Source organism: Phyllobates terribilis, unplaced genomic scaffold, assembly GCF_046119375.1.
Source record: "Phyllobates terribilis strain yellow unplaced genomic scaffold, ASM4611937v1 Scaffold_7__3_contigs__length_470593459, whole genome shotgun sequence".
Classification (NCBI taxonomy): domain Eukaryota; kingdom Metazoa; phylum Chordata; class Amphibia; order Anura; family Dendrobatidae; genus Phyllobates; species Phyllobates terribilis.
This window is the reverse complement of record NW_027362767.1, coordinates 185,029,613-185,056,345: the sequence shown is the minus strand read 5'-3', so window position 1 is coordinate 185,056,345 and position 26,733 is coordinate 185,029,613. Positions and strand designations below refer to the sequence as shown.

At 46.1% G+C, this 26,733-nt stretch overlaps 1 protein-coding gene across 1 annotated transcript in view; it reads left to right on the top strand.

Annotated features, from left to right (window-relative positions):
* Positions 1-21,476, top strand: part of LOC141154116 (BTB/POZ domain-containing protein KCTD12-like) — a 179,037-nt gene extending 157,561 nt beyond the window's left edge. Inside the window, exons 3-4 of the mRNA XM_073639588.1 lie at positions 11,990-12,049; positions 19,710-21,476. Of these exons, the coding sequence (XP_073495689.1) occupies positions 11,990-12,049; positions 19,710-20,176 (527 nt within the window). The 3' untranslated portion in view covers positions 20,177-21,476. The remainder of the gene's footprint in view (positions 1-11,989; positions 12,050-19,709) is intronic.
* Positions 21,477-26,733: the final 5,257 nt, after the last annotated feature.

Here is a 26,733-nt window from a genome sequence, read left to right as displayed (position 1 = left end):
TGTGCATAAGTCCCAATGAGTTTCAATCAGGTTTGCACTAAAAATCATATAACCAAATAGAACTGTCAGATTTTTACAGCTGAGTATATAGCTCAGTGGTTAGTGCACTGGCTTCTGGACATAAAATTTTGGGTTCAAGTCACATCAGCGAACAGTGACTTTTTAAAATTATTATTACAGTTTGTAATGCAGCGCCTTGCTGCATTGCTAAAATATCCAGGGTGTGTGTTCTGGCTGACCATGTACCTCCCCTCAGGTGACTGATCACATGACTGTGACAACATCACAGGTTCTGTGTGCACAGAAGGATATATAAATCTGGGTGGTTTTGAAACAGTTGGAGAGGCCTGGTGAGGCAAGAGGCTAGATCCCTGTGTTTGGGACGCCAGTAGCCCTGGAAGGCATGTGGCTTGGAGACCACGGCTGGGGAGCCTTAAAGCCACAGCTGTGGCAGAACAGAGCTGAGAGAAGCAGCTAAGACCCAACAAAGGTAAAAATGGTTCTTTATATGGACATTGATGCTGTACCATGCTGAAGTCTGTATCTGAAGCCAAGATGGCATAGCTGCCTCTGAAAAGGCTCTAGGATATTACATGTGTAACATTCCTGCGAGCCACTGAGATGGACTATGTTATAAGCAGTTTATGACGTGTAATAAACTGCTGGACTGTAGTTTACTGGAAAACGTGGCTTGTGTGCTTTAATTGACCAGGTGAAGTGAGTGCCCACCAACATGATCAATACCGCTACCTTACAATTGGTTAGAGAATGCGGGCAACTGCAGCCTGGTTGCTAGGGGTAACGGCACCGGACGACGAATGTGGATGCAAGCATCTTGCTGTGGCTCGGTGGGGCCACGAAGATTAAAGCATCTGGCTGTAACTCGGCAGGGTTACGAAAATTGTCGTCGCACTCAAACCTGGTTTGCTGTGGCTCGGCGGGGCCACGAAGATTAAAGCATCTGGCTGTAATTCGTCGGGGTTACGAAAATTGTAGTCGCACTCAAATCTGGTTTACTGTGGCTCGGTGGGGCCACGAAGATTAAAGCATCTGGCTGTAACTTGGCGGGGTTATGAAAATTGTCGTCCCACTCAAACATGGTTTGCTGTGGCTCGGTGGGGCCACAAAATTTTTTTTACGGGGAGAGCGGTGTGAGCACCATACCGTGATTGTCTGTGAAGGGAGCAGCAAATGAGACTGAAGTTATTGAGCGATTAAAGTGCCTGTTGGAATCGCAGCAGCAGGCATTTGAGAAACGACAACAGGACATGGTAAAGGAACGGCAGGAGCCCTTTACAGAATGGCGGCAGCGGACCATTCCTTGAGTTCTCCTGTGGCGCCGGTACTATCCCAGAGTGCCCAGGGAGGTAGTAAGATATGTTGTGAACTGGGTCCAAAGACTGTTGCATTTTTTTTTGTTAAAGTACCCCCTACAGGTGTGGTTGTCCAAAAGGGGGCGGAGTCTCAAAAGGGGGTGGAGCATAGAATACCAAAGTTGGTTACTGGTCGTGTGTTGGTACCGCCTAAAAATGACAATTCGACCGTGGATAACTGGGTAGCTCCAGTAGAAGGGGTTGACGTCAGCGTGGGAGGTGACTTGTTAGTCCACAACACCAGGGGGAGTGACACAGACCCCACAGCTGATGGTGACACTACGAAAGTAGAAAGAGAGCTCATTCAGGAGGAGTTAAACAAGGTGAGAAAGTCCCCCTCTTGTCGTCGAAGGCGCAAGGGCCACAAAAAAGTTTCTCTTGTAGCCTTTGCTGAAAGGGCAAATAAAGAAAATGCAATGCTGCGTGCCTTTATTCCGAGTGTGGATCCTCCTTTAGAAGCAGAGGAGATCAGGAGGAAAGAGGAGGTGACGTTGCCAGTAGAAACCTCCGGTACAGTATCAGACAACAATGAAGATAAGGGGGAAGAGTTGAATGCTGTTTTGGACATTTGTTAGAAGCAGGATAATCTACTGAGACAGAAGGATCAGGAACCGACAGCCCTAAAAGAGGAGGTGGCCAGTCATGACCAAGAGCTGGAGCCTATCAGGCAGCAGTATAAGAGTGACGTGCAGCAACTAAGGAAAAACATGGAGAACGTGTCCCAGGACCAGCTAAACCTGGAGTCTGAATGGCAGAAAATAAACCAGGTTGTGAGGAACTTACTGCGAGAACTGGAGGAAAGCAGCAAGGAAGTCAACAAATGGAAGGAAATGTTCCAGAAAATTAAAGAGGACCTCCGCAAAACCTAAGAGGAGGTTTTTCGGTTGCAGTTTGACAAAGCGATGTCTGAAGATGAGCTGTGCGAGATGAAAGATCATTTCTCCCTGGTACAGTTAGAGCTGATGCAGGAGAAGCAAAGGCTGGATGAGGGTCTACACCAGAAGGATAGAGAGCTGTCTGCCATAAAAGGGGCGCTGCAGGATGAAGTTTCTGGACGTGATCACGACCTAGTATGACTGCGCGAACAGTTCAACCGGGAGCTGTGTGACTCCAAGAAGGAGTATGGTGAACTCATGAGGGGGCTGCAGAAATTACAGGACCAAGTAAAGCCTCTAATGTAGGAGAAGGAGTGGCTGGAAGGCTCTCTGTACCAGCGAGACCGGGAGCTATCCGCCGTGAAAGAGGCATTTAAAGATGAAGTGTCTGGTCACGACTGTGAGGCTGAAAAGATGCATGAAAAGTTCAATAGGGAACTGCAACAAACTAAGAGAGACTATGAGGATCTCCTCAAGGTTAAGGAAAAACTAGAGGATGATAAGGTGGATGCAGAGCACAGGCGCCAAGTGATTGAGACTACTCTACAGGACACCCGTGATGAGAATGATGATCTCCATAGAAAGATCTCGGGACTGGAAGCTCAGGTGAAGGAGCTGCAGACGTTCTGTGATGATCTCCAGAGGGCAGAGATGTGCCTTAAGGATAGAATCGGCAGGATGGAAGCTGAGCGGGAAAAGATGGAGGAGTCTATCAGAGAAGGGAGGTATGAAGCAAATGCCTCCTCGAATAGTGCGAGCTTGGATGATTCGGTGGATGTGTAGCACCCTGAGGATTCGGCTGCTACAGGGGTATTGCACCTCAACCCAGAGGTGTGATATTCCACTCCCGGGTAAGGATGGAGTGTGGAACTGAGCTCAGTTAGCTGCATGCACTACACACATCCCATTTCCGGGGAACAGACCGATGGTACTCCCACTAGAGAAATGTGCAGGTACAACAGAGTCTGTTCCTGGCTGGAGTGGGAGGGGGGTGGAACATCCCAGTAGTGTAGGGGCAGATAGGGGGAGCAGCCTGGGTAAAGCTAGGAGCTCATTGGGTGCTGGTCACCTGAGCTCACACATAGAGGGAGTATTTAAGGTGGGCACCATCTTAGATCAGGGTCAGTCAGTCTTTGTAGAGGAAGAGAGCAGAGGAGAAGAGCAGCTCCAAGGCCCAGAGAGAGAGAGGAGAAAGAAAGACCCAGAGGGGGAGAAAGAAGGAACTCCAAGAGCCCAAATTAGACCAGAGGGTGAAGAGTTGGCAACAGGGTACCGGATCCCAAGCTGGCAGAGGCTACAGCACACCTTAGCCAGGAACCGGAGGTCGTGGGCAGGATCTGCCACGATCACCCACTAAATCCACCCGGAAGGCAGACCACGAATAGGGTCAGGGAACCCAGAGACAAGGGTTTACCACCAAGAGGCCCGAGGGAGCCGGACATAGGTGGATCCCTGGTGGGGAAGGCCAGAGAAGAGGACAAGACAGAAAGGGAGCTCAGGACCACGCTCCAGAATCACCTGGGGGTTGGCCGAGTCCAGGACCTGGTGGACGCAGCACGGCTCGGGTGGTCACTCAAGGCCGGAGTGACCAGAACAACTGCAGTAAGTAAACAAACCCTGAACTGCACAGCCCGACTCTGAGTCTCATTTCCATCCCCGCTGCACCACCACAACCCCCATCCTCTGCAACTGACCCCCTGAGGCTATACCCCTCCCGTTGGGGGTTATACTACCTGAGCTGCACATACATCACCAGCCTCAGCGGACCCTGCTGCAGCGGCGGCCGTATTGACCGCAATTCAACGGGTGGCGTAGTCGACATAAAAGAACATCTAGTAACATCTATAAGGACTGCCACACACTGAGTTTGACACCCTGGGCACGGACCGGGTCACAGCCACTCGGAGACTACAACCCCCATCTGATCCGGCTCCGGGTATCCCCAACAACACTGGCCCAGGGGGCGCGTCAACTTTGGCGTAGTCGGCAGGATAACGTGCCCGCAACAACCGGGTACTGCGTGCCTGAAGAAAAGTTCATCGTTACCTTAAAAAGAAGTCTCCTGCCGGTTCCGGAGGGTCCTCGCCATCGGGCCCCATCACAGGTCGTTTCCCGCCGGTTGTCCGCCATTTGCAGCTTTTTCCCGCCATCCATGGAGTTTCCCGCCACTGGGAGACGATTCCCGCCATTTCCAAAGATTTCCCGCCTTGGAAGAGCGGACGCCATTATGGGCGTGCCAGAGGGTGGCAAAAGGCCACCTCCCATCGTGGGCCAGGTCGAAGAATGGCGCCAAAAGCGGAAACCGCGCCCACCAACAGAGACTGTGATGCTGGAAGTGTCCATCAGCGTAAGAAAACTGCCCCTGGAACTGAAGTTGCCCCGGGACCACCCTCAATGTGGGCGGAGACAGAACAAGAGAACGAAGATGGGTGCAGCCTGGAGCAGTCTGGAGAGAGCGCACCCGGAGACAAGACGTCTGGAAGAGAGTCCAGAGAGAGCCTACCCGGAGATGGAGGGAGAGCCAGGCAGCACCGACCCAGCGGTCAGGAGCCTGATGCGGGCCGCCACTCCAGGCAGCACCGACCCAGTGGTCAGGAGCCTGTTGCAGGTCGCCACTCCAGAAGGCCTGCTGGAGATCCTAACACAGCTCCCCCGAGACCGGGAGTGTGCACAGACCGCGCTGGAGGGCCTCGCACAGAGGTTGGCCCGGGTGCAACGAGAGACGTTGGCGGAGTGGAGCCGAGAGATGGCCCAGCAGACCGAGACTCGTCAGCGGAGCACGCCACCCGAGACGAGGAGACAGACCGCCTCTGAGGATGGCGCAGGAGGACTGAAGGCAGGAGACGGCGCCGAGAAGGGAGCCGAACGAATGGAGGCAGGTAAAGGGGACGTCACTACCCCGAGCCGGGAAACCGCGTGCCTGCCCCAGCTCCCCGTCGCAGAGCCCGAAGTACCCCCTGCCGTGCCCGTCGCTGCAACGTCACCGCCGCAGACTAGGCCTCAAACGGAAGCCGCGACCCCTGTGACGTCACACGCCTCGACCCCGAGCGTGGCCAAGCAGGAAGTACCATCGGCCTGGTCGCAAGGCCTAGTACCCCCGGGCGCCGCAATACCAACAGCGCCCCCTACCTCCGCGGAGCCCCCGGCCTGGTCGCAGGGCCAAGTAACACAGGGCGCCGCCGTTCTTACGGTGCCCTTTACTTTCAAGGTGCCCCAGGCCTGGTCGCAAGGCCTGGTTAACCCGGGCGCCGCTACCACCACGGCGCCCATAACACCTAAAGTACCGCACCTGGGTGAGGACCTGTTCGCCCAGCATACGTGCCCGGATGGGCAGCCCTTCGTATGGCCCCAGGAATACATCCAGCTGGAGCTGCAAAAAGCAAGGGCCATGTGCGAACCCCTGATCCCGGCTCCAAAGCCCATAAAGAGGATCTCGCCCCCGCTAGAAGAGACCCAGTTTGAGTGGGATCCCACCGGAGAAGACCTCATGGGGTTCACTCAGGAGACTCGGGCAGCCGCAGCGGAGCGTGCAGAGTGCTGCCGCCAGCAGCTCGAGGTCTTTGAGAGGGAGCGGAGAGAGAGGCGGGTCCGGGAACAACAAGCCCAAATAAGGAGCGCGGAGCAGAAGAGCCGGACCAGGAGAAACCCCCGTGCAGCGCATGGTCCCCGTACCATCGGGACTGTGATAAAGTTCAATCTGCAGCATGGGTGGGGTTTCATCAGGGATCACCGCACCCCAGGCGACGTCTTCGTGACCAGGAGAGACGTTGAGTCCCACCTACCGGAGGGACACAGAGGTCGTGACCTGTATTTAGGGGACGAGGTCACCTTCACCCGGCACAAGTGTGCCAAAGGACCCTACGCCCTCCATGTGCATCGCCTGACGGAGGAGGAGCTGCGGTGTGAGGAGGAGCAAGAGGACCCGGACGGGTCTGAAACTGAAACTGTCCACAAAGAAGGAGCAGGAGGACGCCGTCGTTGAAGTACGGTAGAGAGAGACTGTACATAGTTACCCGTCAGGGTATAAGAACTGTTCTAGTTAAAATATAGTCCCCGTTGGGACCAGCCAAGAGTGAACTGTTAATCCCGTGTGTCCCTATTCCCACTGACCGAGGACTGAGAGCGGTCATTCCTTTCCTAATACCTGGCCGAGGACTGAGAGCGGCCATATCCCCTTGTATATAGTTGCGCTTCCTAAAGCGCCCCCTACTGGTTTTATAGGAAACTGTTTTTTTATTCCAAGAGAGACTGTCGCACTTTACCCGGTCACAAGTTGCACCGTGACCGGAGGAACCAGAAACAAGAATGTTATTTATATGAAAAGTTTATGCTGCTGATAATGTTTTATATGTTTTATATGTTTATGTTTTATAAAAAAAAAAATGTATGTTTGTGGATGTTTATATCTTACAGCCCGAGGACGTGCTGTGATTTACCAGGGGGGAATGTAGCACCCTGAGGATTCGGCTGCTACAGGGGTATTGCACCTCAACCCAGAGGTGTGATATTCCACTCCCGGGTAAGGATGGAGTGTGGAACTGAGCTCAGTTAGCTGCATGCACTACACACATCCCATTTCCGGGGAACAGACCGATGGTACTCCCACTAGAGAAATGTGCAGGTACAACAGAGTCTGTTCCTGGCTGGAGTGGGAGGGGGGTGGAACATCCCAGTAGTGTAGGGGCAGATAGGGGGAGCAGCCTGGGTAAAGCTAGGAGCTCATTGGGTGCTGGTCACCTGAGCTCACACATAGAGGGAGTATTTAAGGTGGGCACCATCTTAGATCAGGGTCAGTCAGTCTTTGTAGAGGAAGAGAGCAGAGGAGAAGAGCAGCTCCAAGGCCCAGAGAGAGAGAGGAGAAAGAAAGACCCAGAGGGGGAGAAAGAAGGAACTCCAAGAGCCCAAATTAGACCAGAGGGTGAAGAGTTGGCAACAGGGTACCGGATCCCAAGCTGGCAGAGGCTACAGCACACCTTAGCCAGGAACCGGAGGTCGTGGGCAGGATCTGCCACGATCACCCACTAAATCCACCCGGAAGGCAGACCACGAATAGGGTCAGGGAACCCAGAGACAAGGGTTTACCACCAAGAGGCCCGAGGGAGCCGGACATAGGTGGATCCCTGGTGGGGAAGGCCAGAGAAGAGGACAAGACAGAAAGGGAGCTCAGGACCACGCTCCAGAATCACCTGGGGGTTGGCCGAGTCCAGGACCTGGTGGATGCAGCACGGCTCGGGTGGTCACTCAAGGCCGGAGTGACCAGAACAACTGCAGTAAGTAAACAAACCCTGAACTGCACAGCCCGACTCTGAGTCTCATTTCCATCCCCGCTGCACCACCACAACCCCCATCCTCTGCAACTGACCCCCTGAGGCTATACCCCTCCCGTTGGGGGTTATACTACCTGAGCTGCACATACATCACCAGCCTCAGCGGACCCTGCTGCAGCGGCGGCCGTATTGACCGCAATTCAACGGGTGGCGTAGTCGACATAAAAGAACATCTAGTAACATCTATAAGGACTGCCACACACTGAGTTTGACACCCTGGGCACGGACCGGGTCACAGCCACTCGGAGACTACAACCCCCATCTGATCCGGCTCCGGGTATCCCCAACAACACTGGCCCAGGGGGCGCGTCAGATGTACTGTAAGAGCCGAGATCAAGGAGCTCAAGGAGGCATTACAAGCCCATTTGAAGCAAGAGAAGCTTGAGAGACTGGCTGTCGAGAGCCGAGTGAGCGCATTGGAGACAGAGAGGTCTGAGAGATTTCTGCTGATAAAGGAGCAGTTGAAGCAGGAAGAGCTTCAGAGATGGGTTGCTGAGAGGCGAGTAGCTGAGCTAGAGGAAGAAGTTGTCAAGCTCAAAGGTAGCCTGGCAAAGTACCAATCAGTGAACAAGACCTCCTTGGAGAAGGAGAAGGGCAAACAAATTGCGCTTAATCCTTTAAACCATGAGAAGGTGGACCTGAGGAGAGCTGAGAGAGTGTTAAAAGAAGATAAGTATGGAATGGAAGTTGTCAAGATGAGAATTTTTGAGTTCATAGCTGTGAGGCAGTTCAGGAGAAGCATACAGGGTGAAGAAGCTGAACGTTAGTTGTCCCTGAAACCTGAGGCGGATAATCGTCTGGAAACCACTGGTGAGACAGAAACGTCTCGGTACAAGTGCCTAGTAGATGTACCCGAAGATTTGAGAGAAGAATGCACCAGAGAGTCAGTGCATGAAGAGTTTAAGAAGGCCGTGGGAGCCTGTAAGGTGTACTCGACCTCATAAGCTAAACAGCTGGTGGTCCTGTCCACAACCGAAGTCACAGTGAAGAGGGTGGCTATCCTAAGTGACATGCACTGGCGATGTGTTCGCACAAAGCGGTTTGTCCGGTTGAAGACGGAACAAGCCATTAGACAACTGGAGCTTATGAGAAAAGCTCAAAGTCTGCGAGAAGAAGTTATCCGGGTGCCTCATGCTCTGGTAAGAAAGCTCATTGGGAGAAATGGCCGAACTATGCAAATGATGGTAAAGAAGTCTGGTGTGATAAAAGTAAGCAGTCCACGTGATCATCAGGACTGGATACCAGATGAAGACGGCATGGTGTCATTCTCCGCTATAGGAACGGTAGAAAATCTTGCACATATACACATGCTGTTGGAGTACCGAGTGACCTACCTGCGAGAGGTAGAACAGTTGAATCTCGCCAGACTGCGAATGGAAAGACAGCATCGCCTGAGCAGCAGAAGATGGCAGCCGTCTATAAATTTTGGGACCAGACAGAGAAAGGGCCCTTCAAATAATAGGATGGCTACAATAGAAGTTAGAGACCTTTCAAGATGTCCTGAGGATAGTGGGTATTGGTTTAGAGGTAGTGAGACCTCCAGTAACTCAGGTCTGAGAGGCCCATACAAACGACCCAATAGAGTACGGGACAGTACGGAGTCGGACCAGACCTTAGATACAAGGGCAAGTGAGTCACACTGCGGTATTGACCGCTGGGAGCGGGGGAGGTCTGACAAGGTTATGACTCCGAAATGTGACTTGACGAAGTTAGTGACAATGACAGATGGTAGGTTCTTAAGGAATGGGCTAATGTTGATGACTAATGTTCCAGGGGCTGAGCAGCGCAATTGTCAAGTACATGGTCTCTGTGTGAACCGTGGGTTATAATATGATTGTGTATATTATGTGTTCAACCCCCAAGTTTGAACAGAGGGGGGGGATACGTAATGCAGCACCTTGCTGCATTGCTAAAATATCCAGGGGGTGTGTTCTGGCTGACCATGTACTTCCCCTCAGGTGACTGATCACATGACTGTGACATCATCACAGGTCCTGTGTGCACAGAAGGATATATAAATCTGGGTGCTTTTAGAACAGTTGGAGAGGCCTGGTGAGGCAAAACGCTAGATCCCTGTGTTTGGGACACCAGTAGCCCTGGAAGGCATGTGGCTTGGAGACCACGGCTGGGGAGCCTTAAAGCCACAGCTGTGGCACAACAGCTGAGAGAAGCAGCTAAGACCCGGCAAAGGTAAAAATGGTTCTTTATATGGACATTGATGCTGTACCTTGCTGAAGTCTGTATCTGAAGCCAAGCGGGCATAGCTGCCACTGAAAATGCTCTAGGACATTACATGTGTAACATGCCTGCGAGCCACTGAGATGGACTATGTTATAAGCAGTTTATGACGTGTAATAAACTGCTGGACTTTAGTTTACTGGAAAACGTGGCTTGTGTGCTTTAATTGACCAGGTGAAGTGAGTGCCCCCGAACATGATCAATACCGCTACCTTACAAGTTGTAAAAGTCACTTGTAAAAGTCACTTGTCAAAATCACATCAGGATCACTTGTCAGAATCACATTTCAAAATCACTTGTCAAAATCACTTGACAAAATCACATCAGAATCACATCAGGATCACTTGTCAAAATCACTTGTCAGAATCACTTATCAAAATCACTTGTCAGAATCACTTGTCAAAATCACTTGTCAGAATCACTTGTCAGACAGGGTATTTAGCCTCAAACTGACATCATTCTGATGTTTGATTTTGATATCTGATTATGTCCTAAAATGGACCCTGTACTCCTGCAATCCTGTGTGATTCTCCAGTCTCCTGCTCACAAGAGTTCCCGCTGAATACCCTTGTTTCCAGCATTCCTTCTGCCTCTGCTGCTCTTGCTGCTTCCTTGGTGCCTCTGCCCCCACCTGCATTTGCTGAGCAGGTAAGCTGGTTTTTGCTCTGTTTCTCCTACTATAAATAAAATCAGAGCACAGGTCTCTTCTGGACTTTCTGAGACTTTCTATCCAGGCCTCCCTGGATAATTTAATATATATATATATATGGACTTGCTTAAATATATATATCTGTGTTTGGACTAAACAAGGACTTTCTTGTGTCAAGCATCTTCAAGTGTTTATGGACTTTGAGGTTTTCTCTGCACTAGTGTTTATTCACCGTGTGTTAATAATATAGACTTTCCACCTGTAAACTGTGTTCTGTCGTGTCTCCACGCAAAAGGACTCCTGAGTTATCCATTATAGTTGTTACATATAGATATGTTTGCGGTAGGCCCCACTTGCCTGTGATAAATCGTTCTGCCACTTAGTCCTTGCTTTAGGCCCCCTTGCATGAGATAAGAAATCCTTCCTTGACTTAGTCCTTGTTTCCCTCAGCACATGCTATCTGATATGGTCTCTCCACCTGTCTGTCTCAATGCAGGTCTGTGAGCGGCAGGACCATAGGTCCTGCACTTACCAATGCTTTTCCCAATCTACCTAACAGCAGGAACTCCTCCCACCATGGGTTTGCCCTAATAGTTAAAGGGGTATTCCCATCTCCAGATCCTATCCCAAAATGTAGTAGGTGTAATAATAATAATAATATTAGCAAATTCCTCCAATTAGAAATGTAGTATAGTTCTTCTGATTCGCTATGTTGCTTACCCTATGTGCAGGACATTGCAGTAGCTTAGGTATCCATGTTTACGTCCACTCATATAGTGACCGTTAGTTAGTTGTTAGTGGCCGTAAGTGCGGAGCGTGGAGCTAATGACTCTCTGCTCTACTGGAGGTCTGTCTCAGGTTGAAAATAGCACTAGTCCCGACAGTCCCGCACGGGCTGCTTTCTGTGCCAGGAGGATTCTCTATTGAGTTTACATATTACTGTCAAACTTACATCACTTCCATTCATATTATTTCCATATTATGCAGCCTCATCCTGGTTTTTGAGAATCTCTACTTGGGGTTGGCGTGGGTCGTACATGTGTTCCTTATTTTTTGGGCTAAAGCTGGTTGTCATACACATTTGTGTGTATATTTTAATTGCTTTTAACTCTGTCTGTATTTGTGCTTTTGGCATTTTTTTACAGGTGTATTTAAATATTTATATTGTCAAATGAAGCATTAATCTTGTATAGGGAAATGTTGGTCTGTTTCTCTGCATATGACTTTCTTCCAGCAGTATATGGGGCAGGCTTAGTAACATGGTGGTTGTCGGCATGGGCATAATGCAGTTCGTATTGTTAAATCTGTGTTAATAAAAATAACATTGTTGTTCAATCACATCAACTTCACATTTACATTCTGTATAAATGAAAATCAAATATTGATATGTCCATATACTCTAGTAAAAGATCTTAAATGTGTTCACCTTACTTTTTCACACGACTGCATGGCTAATCAGAAGGTCATTTTTCCTGGATTTCCTTTTTGAGTATCAGAATGAGAACTAATATTTATTTACTTTTCCAGGATCTGCAACTACTTTAGACGTTGACCAGAGCTTAAAGACAACAACCACTAAGGAACCAGGTAAAACATTTAAAAGGGTTTTGTTTATTTTTTTCCTTTTTCATTGACTAGCAGAGGACAGGTAGTGGCTATCTACCTGCCTATTGTAAAGTGTACCAATCTCCCATTGATCTTTGAGGTCATGTAATTGCTTCTGAGAGCGATTTTCTCACAACTTAAGATGTCCTATTGGAGCTGATTCCCTCTCTCCTGCCCTTCTCTGTAGATAGGGTGTCACCACTGTTATGGAGACCCTCTTTGTTTTAAGGAGAACTTTGGAATAGACAGCAAAGGGTCTTCACATTGCCAGTGAGATTCAAATTAAGATACTTCATCGATGAAGGAAGAGATACAGAATACATGTGACATGCATTGTCAGCAGGTAGAGTCTTCTGGTGTGGCAACAAAGACTCACCATATTTATTAGCTAGACCGAACGGAACTTCATTGTTACATACAACTGAACAGGAAACCGAAATAGACTTATCAGTAACAAACACATTTCCATTGGCCCAACGTAAACCTTCTTGTCAAGGAGTTTACAGGAAACCAGTATCTTAGTCAGACATTCTACAATGTATGTCTTAAACACTTAGACTTCAGACATGGCAAAAATATAAATTGTTTTTTATAAATTAATAATGAATATAGATATTAAAAATTAACCATAACTCCACCGACGTCATCTTGATTGACAGCTGGGTCCTGGCTGCCAAATCCAGAGCAACTGTGCTAAGGTGCAACTGTAGTGATGCTCATTTGATCAAGGAACACATGCACAATGCAAACAAAAAAGTCTGCAAATGACACTTATCCCTAGTACAGGCACTTGGATCAGTGTCACTTCTTTGCCTGCAGTTGTGACACCTGATCTAATGAGCATCCCAAAAAGGTATTATGAGATATTTTTGCATTATAAATTCACTTGTTGGGTGAGTGTGTAGGAGAGTAATATATAAATGAGAACAATAAAGAGTATTGTTATTTCATTTTTCTGCAAACCATCCAAATATGTATATAAACATATACTTATAGAAATGTATGTATACACACCTGGATAAAAATTAAGCAATCTATGTAATAGAGGATGTTGCTATATATAAAAAGAGAGGACTTTATGTAATATAAGACAGTGCTATGCATAAAAAAGGGAGGAGGCTATGTATTAAGGGACAGTGCTATATATAATAAGAGAGCACAATATGTAATTAGGAACGGCACTATACATAATAAGAGAGGACACTTATACTACACATAACAAAATCATGCTCTATACATTATGGGATGGTGCTATACAAGAGAAATGACATTATATACTGACATATACATGACTTCATTTGGTCAGACCTTTGTGTCGTCATCTTAGTCCCATGACATTTCAGCGGTAAAACTGTAATTTTTCTTTCTTCACCAACCAAAGGTATGAAATTCTGTGAGGCACATGTGGTGTCAACATGCTGACTATACCCCTAGATGAATTCATTGAGGGGTGTGGTTTGAAAAATGAGGTCACTTATGGGGGATTTCTGCTGTTCTGGTACCTCAGGGGCTCTGCCAATGTAACTTTCCAGCAAAATCTGCACTGCAATATGGCATTCCTTTCATTCTGAGCTTTGCACTGTGCCTCAAAAGTAGTTTTGGACCATACATTGGCATCCTCATGAGAAATTTCATAACAAATTGTACCATTCATCTTCTCATATTACCCCTTTTGAAAACTAAAAACTTGGCGTCAAAGCATAATTTTCCTGAAAAAAAAGGTAATTTTTCATCTACTCAGCCCAATGTTATACAATTCTATGAATTGCTTTAGGATTAAAAATTATCTCTACACCCCTAGATGAATATCTCAAGAGGTGTACTTTCCAAAATGGGGTCACTTGTGGGGCTTTCTGCTGTTTTGGCATGTCAGGGGCTCTTCAAACTCAAAATGGCATCCACTATCTATTCCAGCCAATTTTGCGCTTCAAAAGTCAAATTGCACTCTTTCTCTTCCAAACAGTAGTTTTCCACCCCATATGGGGTATCAGCGTACTCAGGAGAAATTGCACTATAAATTTTGAGGTCCATTTTTTCTTGTTACCTTTGTGAAAATGAAAAATGTGGGGCTAAAGCTAACATTTTTGTGGGAAAAATTAATTATATATAAAATAATTTTAATTGATAAAATTCTGTGAAGCATCTGTGGGTTCAAGATGCTCACCACACCTCTAGATAAATTCCTTGAGAGCTGTAGTTTCCAAAATGGGGTCACTTGTAGGGAGTTTCCACTGTTTAGGCACATCGTGAGCTATGCAAACATGACATGATGTCTGCTATTGTAGCGTCAACGTCTCTGCCTTCTGCCGGGCAGAAACGCTGTTCCCCTCACCGCCGCGGTCCCGGTCCGGCGTCCTCCAGCTCTTACTCTGGGGCCATTTGTCCAAACTGGCTGGCCATGAAAGCCAGAGGAAGACACATCTGCTCATTGCCCGGCACTATTGGTGGCCCACCCTTCGCTAGGATGTTGCGGATTTTGTTGTGGCTTGTTCCTCTTGTGCCCGTAACAAGATACCTCGGCACCTTCCAGCCGGTCGTCTCCTTCTTCTTCCCGTGCCTTCCACTCATATTGCAATGGATTTCATCTTCCGGTATCGGCCGGTTGTACTGTCATTTGGTTGGTCGTTTTACTGCTTCTCCAAGATGACTCACTTCATTCCTCTGCCTGGTCTTCCGTCTGCACCTGTGCTGGCTAAAGACTTTATCAGTCACATCTTCCGTCTCCACGGTTTACCCCTCCACATTGTCTCGGACTGAGGAGTTCAGTTCACTTCTCGCTTTTGGAGAGCCACGTGCAAGCTGCTGGATGTCTCTTTGGATTTCTCTTCTGCCTATCATCCTCAGTCCAATGGTCAAGTGGAACACATCAATCAGATTCTCACCAGCTTTCTTTGGCACTTTGTCAACGCTTACCATAGTGATTGGGTTGAGCTCCTGCCCTGGGCTGAGTTTTCCTATAACAACCATGTGAGTGAGTCCTCTGCTAAGTTTCCATTTTTTGTGGTCTACGGTCAACACCCCCGGATTCCATTTCCCATCTCCGCTTCAGTGAACAATACTGCCGCGGAGTCTCTCGTCAGTGAATTTTCTGTGACTTGGGAGGACACTAGATCTGCTCTTCTTCAGTCCTCCGAGCGGATGAAGAAGCATGCTGATAAGAGACGTCTGGATCCGCCTCAATTCCGTCCGGGAGCCAAGTTCTGGCTTTCCTACAAATATGTCCGTCTCAAGATACCATCATATAAGTTGGGTCCACGGTTCATCGGTCCGTTCGAGATTCTGAACCAAATAAATCCAGTGGCTTACAAGCTGAAACTCCCGGCCTCCCTACGGATTCCCAACTCCTTTCACGTGTCTCTCCTCAAACCTGTTGTCCTTAATTCTTTCTCTGACGATCCAGGTACCGCTCCAGCTTCAGTTTCTGCTGAGGACGTCTTTGAGGTAGAGAACATTTTGGCCATCAAGAGGGTAAGAGGAAAGACTTTCTTTCTTGTGGATTGGAAGGGGTTTGGTCCTGAGGAGAGTCCAGGGAGAACATTCATGCCCCTCGTCTTCTTTAAAAAATTTCTTGCGGGCCTTAAGAAGAGGGACCGTAAAGGGTGGGCACTGTAGCGTCGGTGTCTCTGCCTCCTGCTGGGCAGAAACGCTGTTCCCCACACCTCTGAGGTCCCGGTCCAGCGTCCTCCAGCTCCCCTGCTCCTGCTGCTGCTGTTGTGCGCAGCTTCCCGGGCACTGTGGTTAGGGCGCGCGTGTGCTCCCTCCCTCTTAAAGGGTCCACGCTCGCCGTCCTATAGAGTCCGGAGGACCACTCTTATATAAAGCACCTCCTCCAAAATGGAGGTGCCTGTGCAAGGTTGTCGTTTGTGTGCTAACACTCTCCTCAACCCTCAGGTTCCAATGCTCGCCAGCCTGTCTGTTAGCCATGCCCGCCAGCCTATCAACCGTGCCCGCCAGCCTGTCTGTCAGCCGTGCCCATCAGCCTGTCTGTCAGCCATGCCCGCCTGCCAGTCTACCCGGATCACCTGTCAGGCCACCTGCCGTGCCCACCTGCTTGCCAACCCAGATCACCTGTCAGGGTACCTGCCATGCTCTCCTGCTGTACCTGTCAGCTTCAGCCATCTGACCCGTGGGAGTCGCCTGAGTAGTAGGTCCCAGAGTGGCACCTGGTCCACCTGCCCGGTCCCTCCTTGGTTCACGGAGTCAGCTAAGCCGCCATACGACCAGGGTCAGTCCGACTAGGCACTTAGTTACTCCCCTCTGGTCCCTCCTCGCATCCCAGCACAGAAGTTCCACTACCCGGATGCGTAACAGCTATTTATTTCAGCCTTATTGCACTTCAAAAGTCAAATTGCGCTCCTTCTCTTCTGATCCCTGCCGTGCACCCAAACAGTAGTTTTCCACCACATATGAGATATTATTGTACTCAGAAGAAATTGCACAACAAATTTTAGGGTCCATTTTCTCCTGTTACATTTATATAATTGCAAAATTTGGGGCTAAAGCAACATTTTTGTGGGAAAAATTTATTTTTTTCATTTTCTCGGCTCAACATTCTAAAATTTTGTGAAGCACCTGTGCGTTCAAGATGCTCAACACACATCTAGATAAATTCCTAGAGGGGTGTAATTTCCAGAATGGGGTCACTTGTGGGGGTTTTCCATTGTTTAGGCACATCAGGGCTTTTGCAAATGCGACATGGCGTCCGCTATCTATTCCAGCCAATTTTGTGCTCCAAAACTCAAATGGTGCTCCTTCCCTTCCAAGCCTTGCTATGCGCTCAAACAGTAGTTTTCTGGAATATATGGTGTATCGGTGTACTCAGGAGAAATTTGACAACAAATATTGAGGTCCTTTTTCTCCTGTTACCTTTGTGAAGATATAAAACATGGGGCTAAAACAACATTTTTGTGGGAAAAATTTTAATTTTAATTTTTTCCTTTCACATTGCTTTAATTCCTGTGAAGGACTTAAAGTGTTAATAAACTTCTTGAATGTGGTTTTGAGCATTTTGATGGGTGCAGTTTTTAAAATGTTGTCATTTTTTGGTATTTTCTGTCACATAGGCCCAAAAAGTCAATTCACATGTGATGTGGTCCCAGGAAAATGTATTTTGTAAATTTTGTTGGAAAAAAGAAAAAATGCTGATAAACTTTTAACCTTTTTAACAAAAATTAGGTTTAAAAAATGATGCTATGTGAAGTAGACATGTTGTAAAATGCTATTTATTAACTATTTTGTGTAGTATATCAATATCAACATGGGTTTACGAGGTACCGTTCCCCCAATATCAACATGGGTTTACGAGGGACTGTTCCTGTCAAAGTAATCTGATTAGCTTTTATGAGGAGGCAAGTTCTGGACTGGACCAAGGAAATGCAGTGGATGTTGTGTATTTGGACTTTTCAAAAGCTTCTGATACGGTTCCACACAAAAGGTTGATACATAAAATGAGAACAATGGGGAGAGAGGAAAATATATGTATGTGGGTTAAGAACTGGCTCAGTGATAGGAAACAAAGGGTGGTTATTAATGGAACACACTCAGACTGGGTCTCAGTAAACAGTGGGGTACCACAGGGGTCAGTATTGGGCCAGCTTCTTTTTAACATATTTATTAATGACCTTGTAGGGGGCATACAGAGTAGTATTGCAATATTTGCAGATGACACTAAACTCTGCAGGGTAATCAATACAGAGGAGGACAATTTTATATTACAGGAGGATCTATGTAAACTAGAAGCTTGGGCTGATAAATGGCAAATGAGCTTTAATGGGGATAAATGTAAGGTAATGCACTTGGGCAGAGGAAATAAAATGTATAATTATATGCTTAATTGTAAAACACTGGGCAAAACTGACACTGAAAAAGACCTGGGTGTATTGGTGGACGACAAGCTCACGTTTGGTGGCCAGTGTCAGGCAGCTGCTAGAAAGGCAAATAAAATAATGGGATGCATTAAAAGAGGCATAGATGCTCATGAGGAGAAGATAATTCTACCTCTATACAAATCACTAGTGCGACCACACTTAGAATACTGTGTACAGTTCTGGTCTCCGGTGTATAAGAAAGACATAGCTGAACTAGAGAGGGTGCAGAGAAGAGCGACCAAGGTTATTAGAGGACTGGGGGGTCTGCAATACCAAGACAGGTTATTAGAGGACTGGGGGGTCTGCAATACCAAGACAGGTTATTACAGGACTGGGGGGTCTGCAATACCAAGACAGGTTATTAGAGGACTGGGGGGTCTGCAATACCAAGACAGGTTATTAGAGGACTGGGGGGTCTGCAATACCAAGACAGGTTATTAGAGGACTGGGGGGTCTGCAATACCAAGACAGGTTATTAGAGGACTGGGGGGTCTGCAATACCAAGACAGGTTATTAGAGGACTGGGGGGTCTGCAATACCAAGACAGGTTATTAGAGGACTGGGGGGTCTGCAATACCAAGACAGGTTATTAGAGGACTGGGGGGTCTGCAATACCAAGACAGGTTATTAGAGGACTGGGGGGTCTGCAATACCAAGACAGGTTATTAGAGGACTGGGGGGTCTGCAATACCAAGACAGGTTATTAGAGGACTGGGGGGTCTGCAATACCAAGACAGGTTATTAGAGGACTGGGGGGTCTGCAATACCAAGACAGGTTATTACACTTGGGGTTATTTACTGTGGAAAAATGAAGGCTTAGGGGTGATCTTATTACCATGTACAAGTATATGAGGGGACAGTACAAAGACCTTTCTACTGATCTTTTTACTCTGAGGCCAGAGACGGGGACAAGGGGCATCTTCTACGTCTGGAGGAAAGAAGGTTTAATCATAATCACAGACGCGGATTCTTTACTGTAAGAGCAGTGAGACTATGGAGCTCTCTGCCGCATGATGTTGTAATGAGGGATTCACTACTAACATTTAAGAAGGGCCTGGATGCCTTTCTTGAAAAGTATAATATTACAGGTTATAGATACTAGATTCCTTGATAGGGCGTTGATCCAGGGAACTAGTCTGATTGTCGTATGGAGTCGGGAAGGAATTTTTTTCCCCAATGTGGAGCTTAGTGTTTGTCACATGTTTTTTTTTTTGCCTTCCTCTGGATCAACATGTTAGGCTATGGGCTGAACTAGATGGACTTAGTCTTCCTTCAACCTTAAAAACTATGTTACTATGTTACTATGTTACTATGTTACTATGTATAACTGTCTTGTTTAAGGGCAAAAAATTCAAATTTTTTTGCCAAATTTTCAGTCTTTTCATAAAAAGGCCAAAATCATATTGACCTAAATTTACCATTAGCATGAAGTACAATGCGTCATGAAATAACATTGTCAGAATCACTGGGATATATTGAAATTTTCCAGACTAATTTTCCTCATAAAGTGACCCTGGTCAGAATGGAAAAATATGGCCTGGTCAGGAAAGTGAAAAGAAGCTTGTTGGGGAAGGAGTTAAGTGAGGTTAATAGGGTGTAGAATAAACATCTATCCTAAGAATAAAAAAGAAATGTTATAAAGGGCTATTACATGTGCTCTTTTTCTGTTATCTTCTGTGATTCTCTAAGAAATTGAAATGTTCTCATTGGTATGTAGAAAGAATACATTTCTAGAAAAAAAATATAGTTATCCTGTATCTTTTTATTATCAACAGCTACAGATGAAAGAGAAGAGAAGACAGACACAGTAACACCACTACTAGCACAAAATCAGGAGCCTGATAGTGGAAATGAGCTTTCCAGCTCTAGCCTAGATAGCCATGATTCTGCTGCCGTGTGTACCGAGCGGCCAAGTGAAAGCAATCTTCCAAAGACAGATGACTTTTCTCTGACCCACGATGAAAGTCCATCACCCACCATCACACTAGAGTTGTCCAATTCTCTGAAAGAGCATGACCAAAGCAAGACCTCAGGATCAAGAAGAAACAGTATGCAGGACGTGGCAAAGGAGAATGGTGTGAAGAGTTGTGAAGACCCACTGGCACATAGTGAGGAAAGGAAATCTCTGGAAGTAGAATTAATTAAATGTATTGAGGAATTTCAAAAAATTAGAATCCCAATGGTGTTCCCCAACAAGAAGAGACATTGGCAGAATGAACTTCTCATGAAATATGAGCTATAAGAACCACAATTAGCTATGCAAAAGCTCTGTAACAGAATAACCACGACTCTGACAAGTGACCTGGACCCACAGCTAAATGCAATGCAACCTTAACAGCTAAGCAAGATTTACTGATTAATAGGGTTTCGGGCTTTATCACACAACATAATCGTATTCTGACATAAAGGGTTCTGTCTGATGCCATATGTACAGGGATCTTTACTTCTAGAAGAAAAGCGTCTAGGAGAAAAAGTCCCATGTGCATACTACATTGTATAGAACATGCCAGAATTTTGTTTTCTAAAGAGTATTCAGACAGAATAAATGAGTTTTTTTGTTATTTACAGAAGCATAATGAAAAAGCAATATATACTATTATGAGTGCCCTGCAGCTTGATGGGGTTTTCCACCACTTAGGTCATCAATCATTGTGGCACAGGGCAGCCTAGCTGACTGCAGCAATTAAAAACACTTTACCAGGAAGTACTGGTGGCCCCCACAACATGATCACGGGGAGCCAACAGGCTACCATGACAGTCAGGAGGGGGAAAGGGCTTTGAAAGGCCCCTGATGTTTCCATCTTGGTATTATTGTCAAACCCAGCCAAGGTTTGGGCTTCATAAGAGACTATTTATTATACTCTGGTATTGCAGTGTATAAAATGAGCAGTCCAGGTTACTGAGCAGTGCCTGGTGTAAGGAGTAGGTTTACGGAATGCAAACCACCAACTAACACCTGTGCAGACATTGAGCCTACAGAAGACCTAAAGAATATTAACACACAAAATTACTTCCAGCCATGGATAATACTGGGTGTCAAGCCTTGTTCAACCAAGCTCTCATTCAGATGTCCATTTCTCACATACATGTTCTATCCGTCCTCATTAAAGTCTATGGTACATGTCATTGTTTTTTGTCTGTGTGTCCACGAAAAAATGTCATGTCCATTTTTGATCTGAGTCATGGATAAAAATTATCCATATAAGACTATGGGTCAGAGAAAATCACGTACAGCTCATGGATGGCATCAGTGTGTGTCGTCCGTGATTAGCATTGGAACGAATAGGAGAAACTTGGATCAAACCGTGATGAAAGTCAAATCCAAAACAACAGTCCGTGCATATGAGAAAAATCACAAATGTGTGAATTAGGCCTTAGTGTAAGTAGAAGATGAGCGATATACATGCAACAGTGATAAACTAGATGATCCCTATAAAATGGGCTGTAAAAGGTGAAGAGACAACAGACGCTGCCAACAAGGAGCACATTAATGTACAATGATTAAGGTTGAGCGAGTTTGTTCTGTTCCGAGTATGCTCGGCCGAGCTCCGAGTAGTTACAGCTGCTCGGTGATATGGTTGAATCCCTCCCGTGTGCATGATTTGCGACTGTTTGACAGCTTTATTACATGGGAGGAATGTGTAAGAAATAGACATTGCTCACATGTATTAAAACTGTCAGTCGCAAATCATGCACACGGGAGGGATTCAACCATATCACCGAGCAGCTGTAAATACTCGGAGCTCGGCCCGAGCATACTCGCCGAAAGGGTTAACAGAACATACTCGCTCAACACTAACAGTGATAGATACCAACTAAACAGCAGAAAAATTAGTAACTTTGAATGGGAAAACTTACAGTAAAATTTGACTAACTCCCTTCCCTACCCCGAATGTACATTTACCAGGTCAGTGAATGTTTAGGAGGGGGATGATGTTGGTTGTTATTTAAAGTCATTGACGCTCACAAAAAAAATGATCTAAATTTAAAAAAGAATAACTAGTTTTATATGGCACATGCATCTACCCATAAACATTAGTGTCAAATATGGGCAGCATGGTGGCTCAGTGGTTAGCACTGTTGCTTTCCAGCGCAGGGGTCCTGTGTTCATTTCCCACCAAGGACGACATTGGATCACACTCACAAGTCTATGGGTGTGTGTGAAACATCGCACTGCACTCAGATGTCATCGATTGCAGTACGATTACCGTGGATGCTGGCAATGGAGGAGATGTAGAAATTACTTTCTCTGTCTCCTCCGCTACTGTGCTGCGAGAGCGTTGGAGCACAGTGAACCGACATTCGGATCAATCTCTGACAGAGTTTGAGCCAAGTGTGATTTGCATAATTTGTTGCAGGAGAGAGCAAACGCTCGTGTGACTCCAGCCTTATACATATGTTGCTAACTGCCATGTAACCCTTCAATTATTAGACCTCAGACCAGTCCAGCCGAAGGGTGTGTGGCGCCATGCTGCGCATTGGTGCCACAGATCCCAGAGGGGTGCATGGACGGATTCCTCCACAAGAGGCCCTCATAGCATTCACACACCTCCACCTTCCACCTCAGACCAGTCCAGCCGAGGAGTGTGTGGCACCATGCTGCGCATTGGTGCCACAGATCCCAGAGGGGTGCATGGACGGATTCCTCCACAAGAGGCCCTCATAGCATTCACACACCTCCACCTTCCACCTCAGACCAGTCCAGCTGAGGGGTGCACACAAATATCCATCGTACTGATAGAAGAATGTCACCATTCAGTCCACAAACAACATATACGGAGCTCAAATAATACCAGAATATCATTGTAAAATACCGTTCTACCTTGGTCTTATGCTTAAATAATAGTAAAAGGTGAAGTATATTATCTTGCTATTGTAAGTTTACGGTACAGTATATGTTGTAGTCAAGTTGTGGATTTGTAGTGATTTTCTCACAAAAACACTGTAAAAATCACTGAGGATTTACTGTGAAGTTGTCATAAAACCACAAGCAAAGCAATGTTTTTATATACTTGTATTAAATGTACACAAATATCATATACACCCACATGCACCCATTAAAGGGGTTGTCCGGGACTTTAACATTCATGGCTTTTCCTTAGGATAGGTCATCAATGTCTGATCGGTGGGGATGCGGCAGTGGCACCCCCCCGCTGTACTTGGTGTTGGCAGTGACTGGAACTGCTCAGTTGTGGAGCTGCACAGTTCTGTCGATGGCATAGTGGCCGTGGCCAGGTACTGCACACCCACTCCTTAATGATTTCATAGAATCATAGAATGGTAGAGTTGGAAGGGACCTCCTGGGTCATCTGGTCCAACCCCCTGCTCAAAGCAGGATTCACTAGATCATCTCAGACAGATGTCTGTCCAGCCTCTGTTTGAAGACGTCCATTGAAGGGGAACTCACCACCTCTCGTGGCAGCCTGTTCCACTCATTAATCACCCTAACTGTCAAAAAGTGTCTTCTAATATCTAATCTGTGTCTCCTCCCATTCAGTTTCATCCCATTGCTTCTAGTCTTTCCTTGTGCAAATGAGAATAAAGATGATCCTTCTACAATGTGACAGCCCTTGAGATATTTGCAACAGCTATTAAGTCTCCTCTCATAACACCTAAGCTTGGAAAATATTCCAAAAACCACTAGCAACTGTAAAAATAACAATCTTTATTCATAAATAGTGATTAAAAAATCATTGTCAAATAATCACAAGGTTTTAAGATTATTTGAAGGAGGAAAAGGATGAAACAAACAAACAAACCAGCACACATGGACAAATATAGTGATGTTGTTTTTAGGATTAATTTCAGTTCCTAAGGGTAGTAATGCCTACAAAGAGGGACTAAGTAAGGTCATAACAATAGTAACTCCCATGTTGGCTAATAACAGTGGTCATTTCAATCAAATCATGGAACAAAACACCATATTATTGAATGGTCAAGCTCACAAAGGGGCAATGATGAATTGCTCACATCAAATAGAAATACTAATACAGACCAAGACTATTGAACTTACCCATAAGGATTGTCACTGAGTTTAGTCCTCATGCCGTGAATAACGCCCCAACACGCGTTTCGCACACTCAGTGCTTTCTCAAGGGGAGTGTGATAAAGAGTGTGTATGCCTCACGATATTTATATTCATTCATATCTGGAGTCCACTAATTACTGCGCCGCACGCGAGCTCTGTGACAGAGAAACCGGAAGTACGGGGTCCGGCTCTCCTTTCCGGAAATGACAGAGGCCTTAACCCGACAAGGGATAGACTGTCGCAGTGCTCATGCGCCTCCCGGCGCCATTTTGTGGAAGTCAGTTCTCGTTTTCAAACACAGAAAGCATAGTGCTTATCCACCCCTGGGACCACCAACGAAAAAACAAGAGGTACAACCACCCCTATATATATCATGTAATAAAGGGGAAAGTATATGACCCAAAAATAATAATAGAATAAAGGTCCGCAAAGGAACCTATATCGCGAAAGGACATATCCCCACATAATGCCTCCCACTATAGAGCATTGTATGGTATAATATGAATGATATATATAGAGAAAAAACAATGAAGAAGGAGAAATAAAGAGAAGAACAAAAACCAAGAGGTAAAGGAGCAAAGATTATTATAAAGTAATACCAACAAAGATATATAGACATATTAAATTTACATCCATATCTATCATAGTACACAATAGACCAATACAGCATATGTCATTTATGCAATAGGTACACATCTCGGGTAAAAGGATATCCATCGATGTGAAAGTGATGCTTCCAGACTCTTGGTTCTTTGTTGGGGTTCAAATGGATAGGGGGTCCAGATAGAAATAAATCCAAGGCACATTAGATTTAGATGCTTCCCATATATCGATCAGTCCATATTATCACAGAATGGAAATAGTAACAGATCATTATTACTAAAATACAGAGGCATAAAGAGGAGAAAATTAAAATCACACCAAACAAAAACACTTTAAAAACGAGGTTAAAAGTGCAGAGATTATAGAAAAGGCGAAAAACTGAGTTTCTCATTTAACCTAATAGGTGACACAGTCCCCAAATTGGTAATCCACTTAAGCTCAAGTTGAGCTAAGGCTTTTTTAACATCGCCTCCCCTAATACCACAGTGGATTCGATCAATCCCCCTTATTTTGAAACCCCGGGGGTCGGAGTTATGACAGATCTTAAAATGCTTTGTAATTGTCTTCATGGTCATTAGATCCTCCACCTCTCTTGCCGCAATGATGTCCCTAATGTGCTCCCGAGTCCGGATGTGTAATTCCCTGGATGTTAGTCCGACATAAATTTTCCCACATGGGCATACCCCATAGTACACCACATAGGACGTACTGCAGGATATGTAGCTAGTGACCGCAAAGGTCCGAGTCCCATCTGCAGTATCAAAGGAGGTAGCTCTAACAATGTTGCCCCTTGTACAGGCAAGGCAGTCGCCACAGGGAAAACATACCCACCTCTGTTTACCGGTCCCAAAGTGATTTTTCACTTTCGCCACATAGTGGCTTTTAACTAGATGGTCCCAGAGAGGTCCTTTTACGCCACAATTTTGTTGCTGTATGGAATACGGCAGAACAGTGCACTTCTGCATACAGAGGCATCCAGTTAAAAAAAGTTATATCACTCCATATCGGTTTTATAATAAGTGAGACTATGGGTGACGGGCGACATGGCCTCTGTCATAGGCACCTGATAATATGCATTTCTGGGTATTTCCATTAACGTAGTGTAAAAAAAAGTCTTAGACACACAATCATGTGAGTACGCTCATATACAGTGTATGTATGGAGGGGAACAGACAAGACTGAAGTGGCTGCTTCTTTTATAGTGAGTACTGAGCACACACTGGCCCCTGACAAGTCAAACCATAGGGACAGTTCACAATAGCTTTAGTTGCAGTCATTCAATTTGGAGACTTAGACTTTACAGATTGCACAAAAGCAAAACTTTTCCAAAAATATGTACAATTTCTGGTCTTTCCACCTTTTCTCCTGTTTTGTCTAAGCTCATTTTGTCACTGAACGTTACACCCACTCACTCATCTTCATTACTCTCCCACCAGTATTTACCACTCATCCTTACATTAGCCATTCACTTCAGGACCTTCTGAGTATGCGCCAATCGCCCTTGTTCTCACAGCACCAATTTAACAATCGGATGGTCCCCTCCTCATCCTAGCTCATCCCACCCTCATGCCCACAGTGAATGTCTCCTACACTTGCAGTATGTCCTCTCCTGGGCTACATTCTTTTCGGCTTGTCTTTGGCAGTCTCGGCTACTTCAGCGCAGGTACTCGCTTTCAGGACATCGCCCACCTTCCTCACCTCCCATTCTTTCGCTGGGACACTCACTCTCTATTAGGTCGGTCTTGTTTGCCTCTTAAACCTGGCTGATTTTCTACTGCTGGGATTAGTTACAGAGGAAATCTCGCCTCTGTGACCTGGTGTAGCACAAATTGTAAGATATTTCCAATACTTATTATTTAGTCATTTGGCTCTCTGCAAATGACAAAGGGCCTCTGCAAGTGACCTGAGTGATATCTCTTCTCTGACTCTACTAAGGTAATCATAGTCATTGCAAGGAAAGGCACAGGCTGAAGATGGGAAGAGTCTATGGCTATGATTGGTGGAAGGTCCATAGATTTTAACTATGGCTGCTGTTTTTAGTACAAAGGCAGACAATGGACTTCTAAGTATGACCCTGATGACACTGGCCTTGTGCAGGGCTGCAAACCGTCCAGAAATGCCAGGACAGTCTGTAAATTTTTTTTTAAGGTGTCTGTGATTTATGAGCT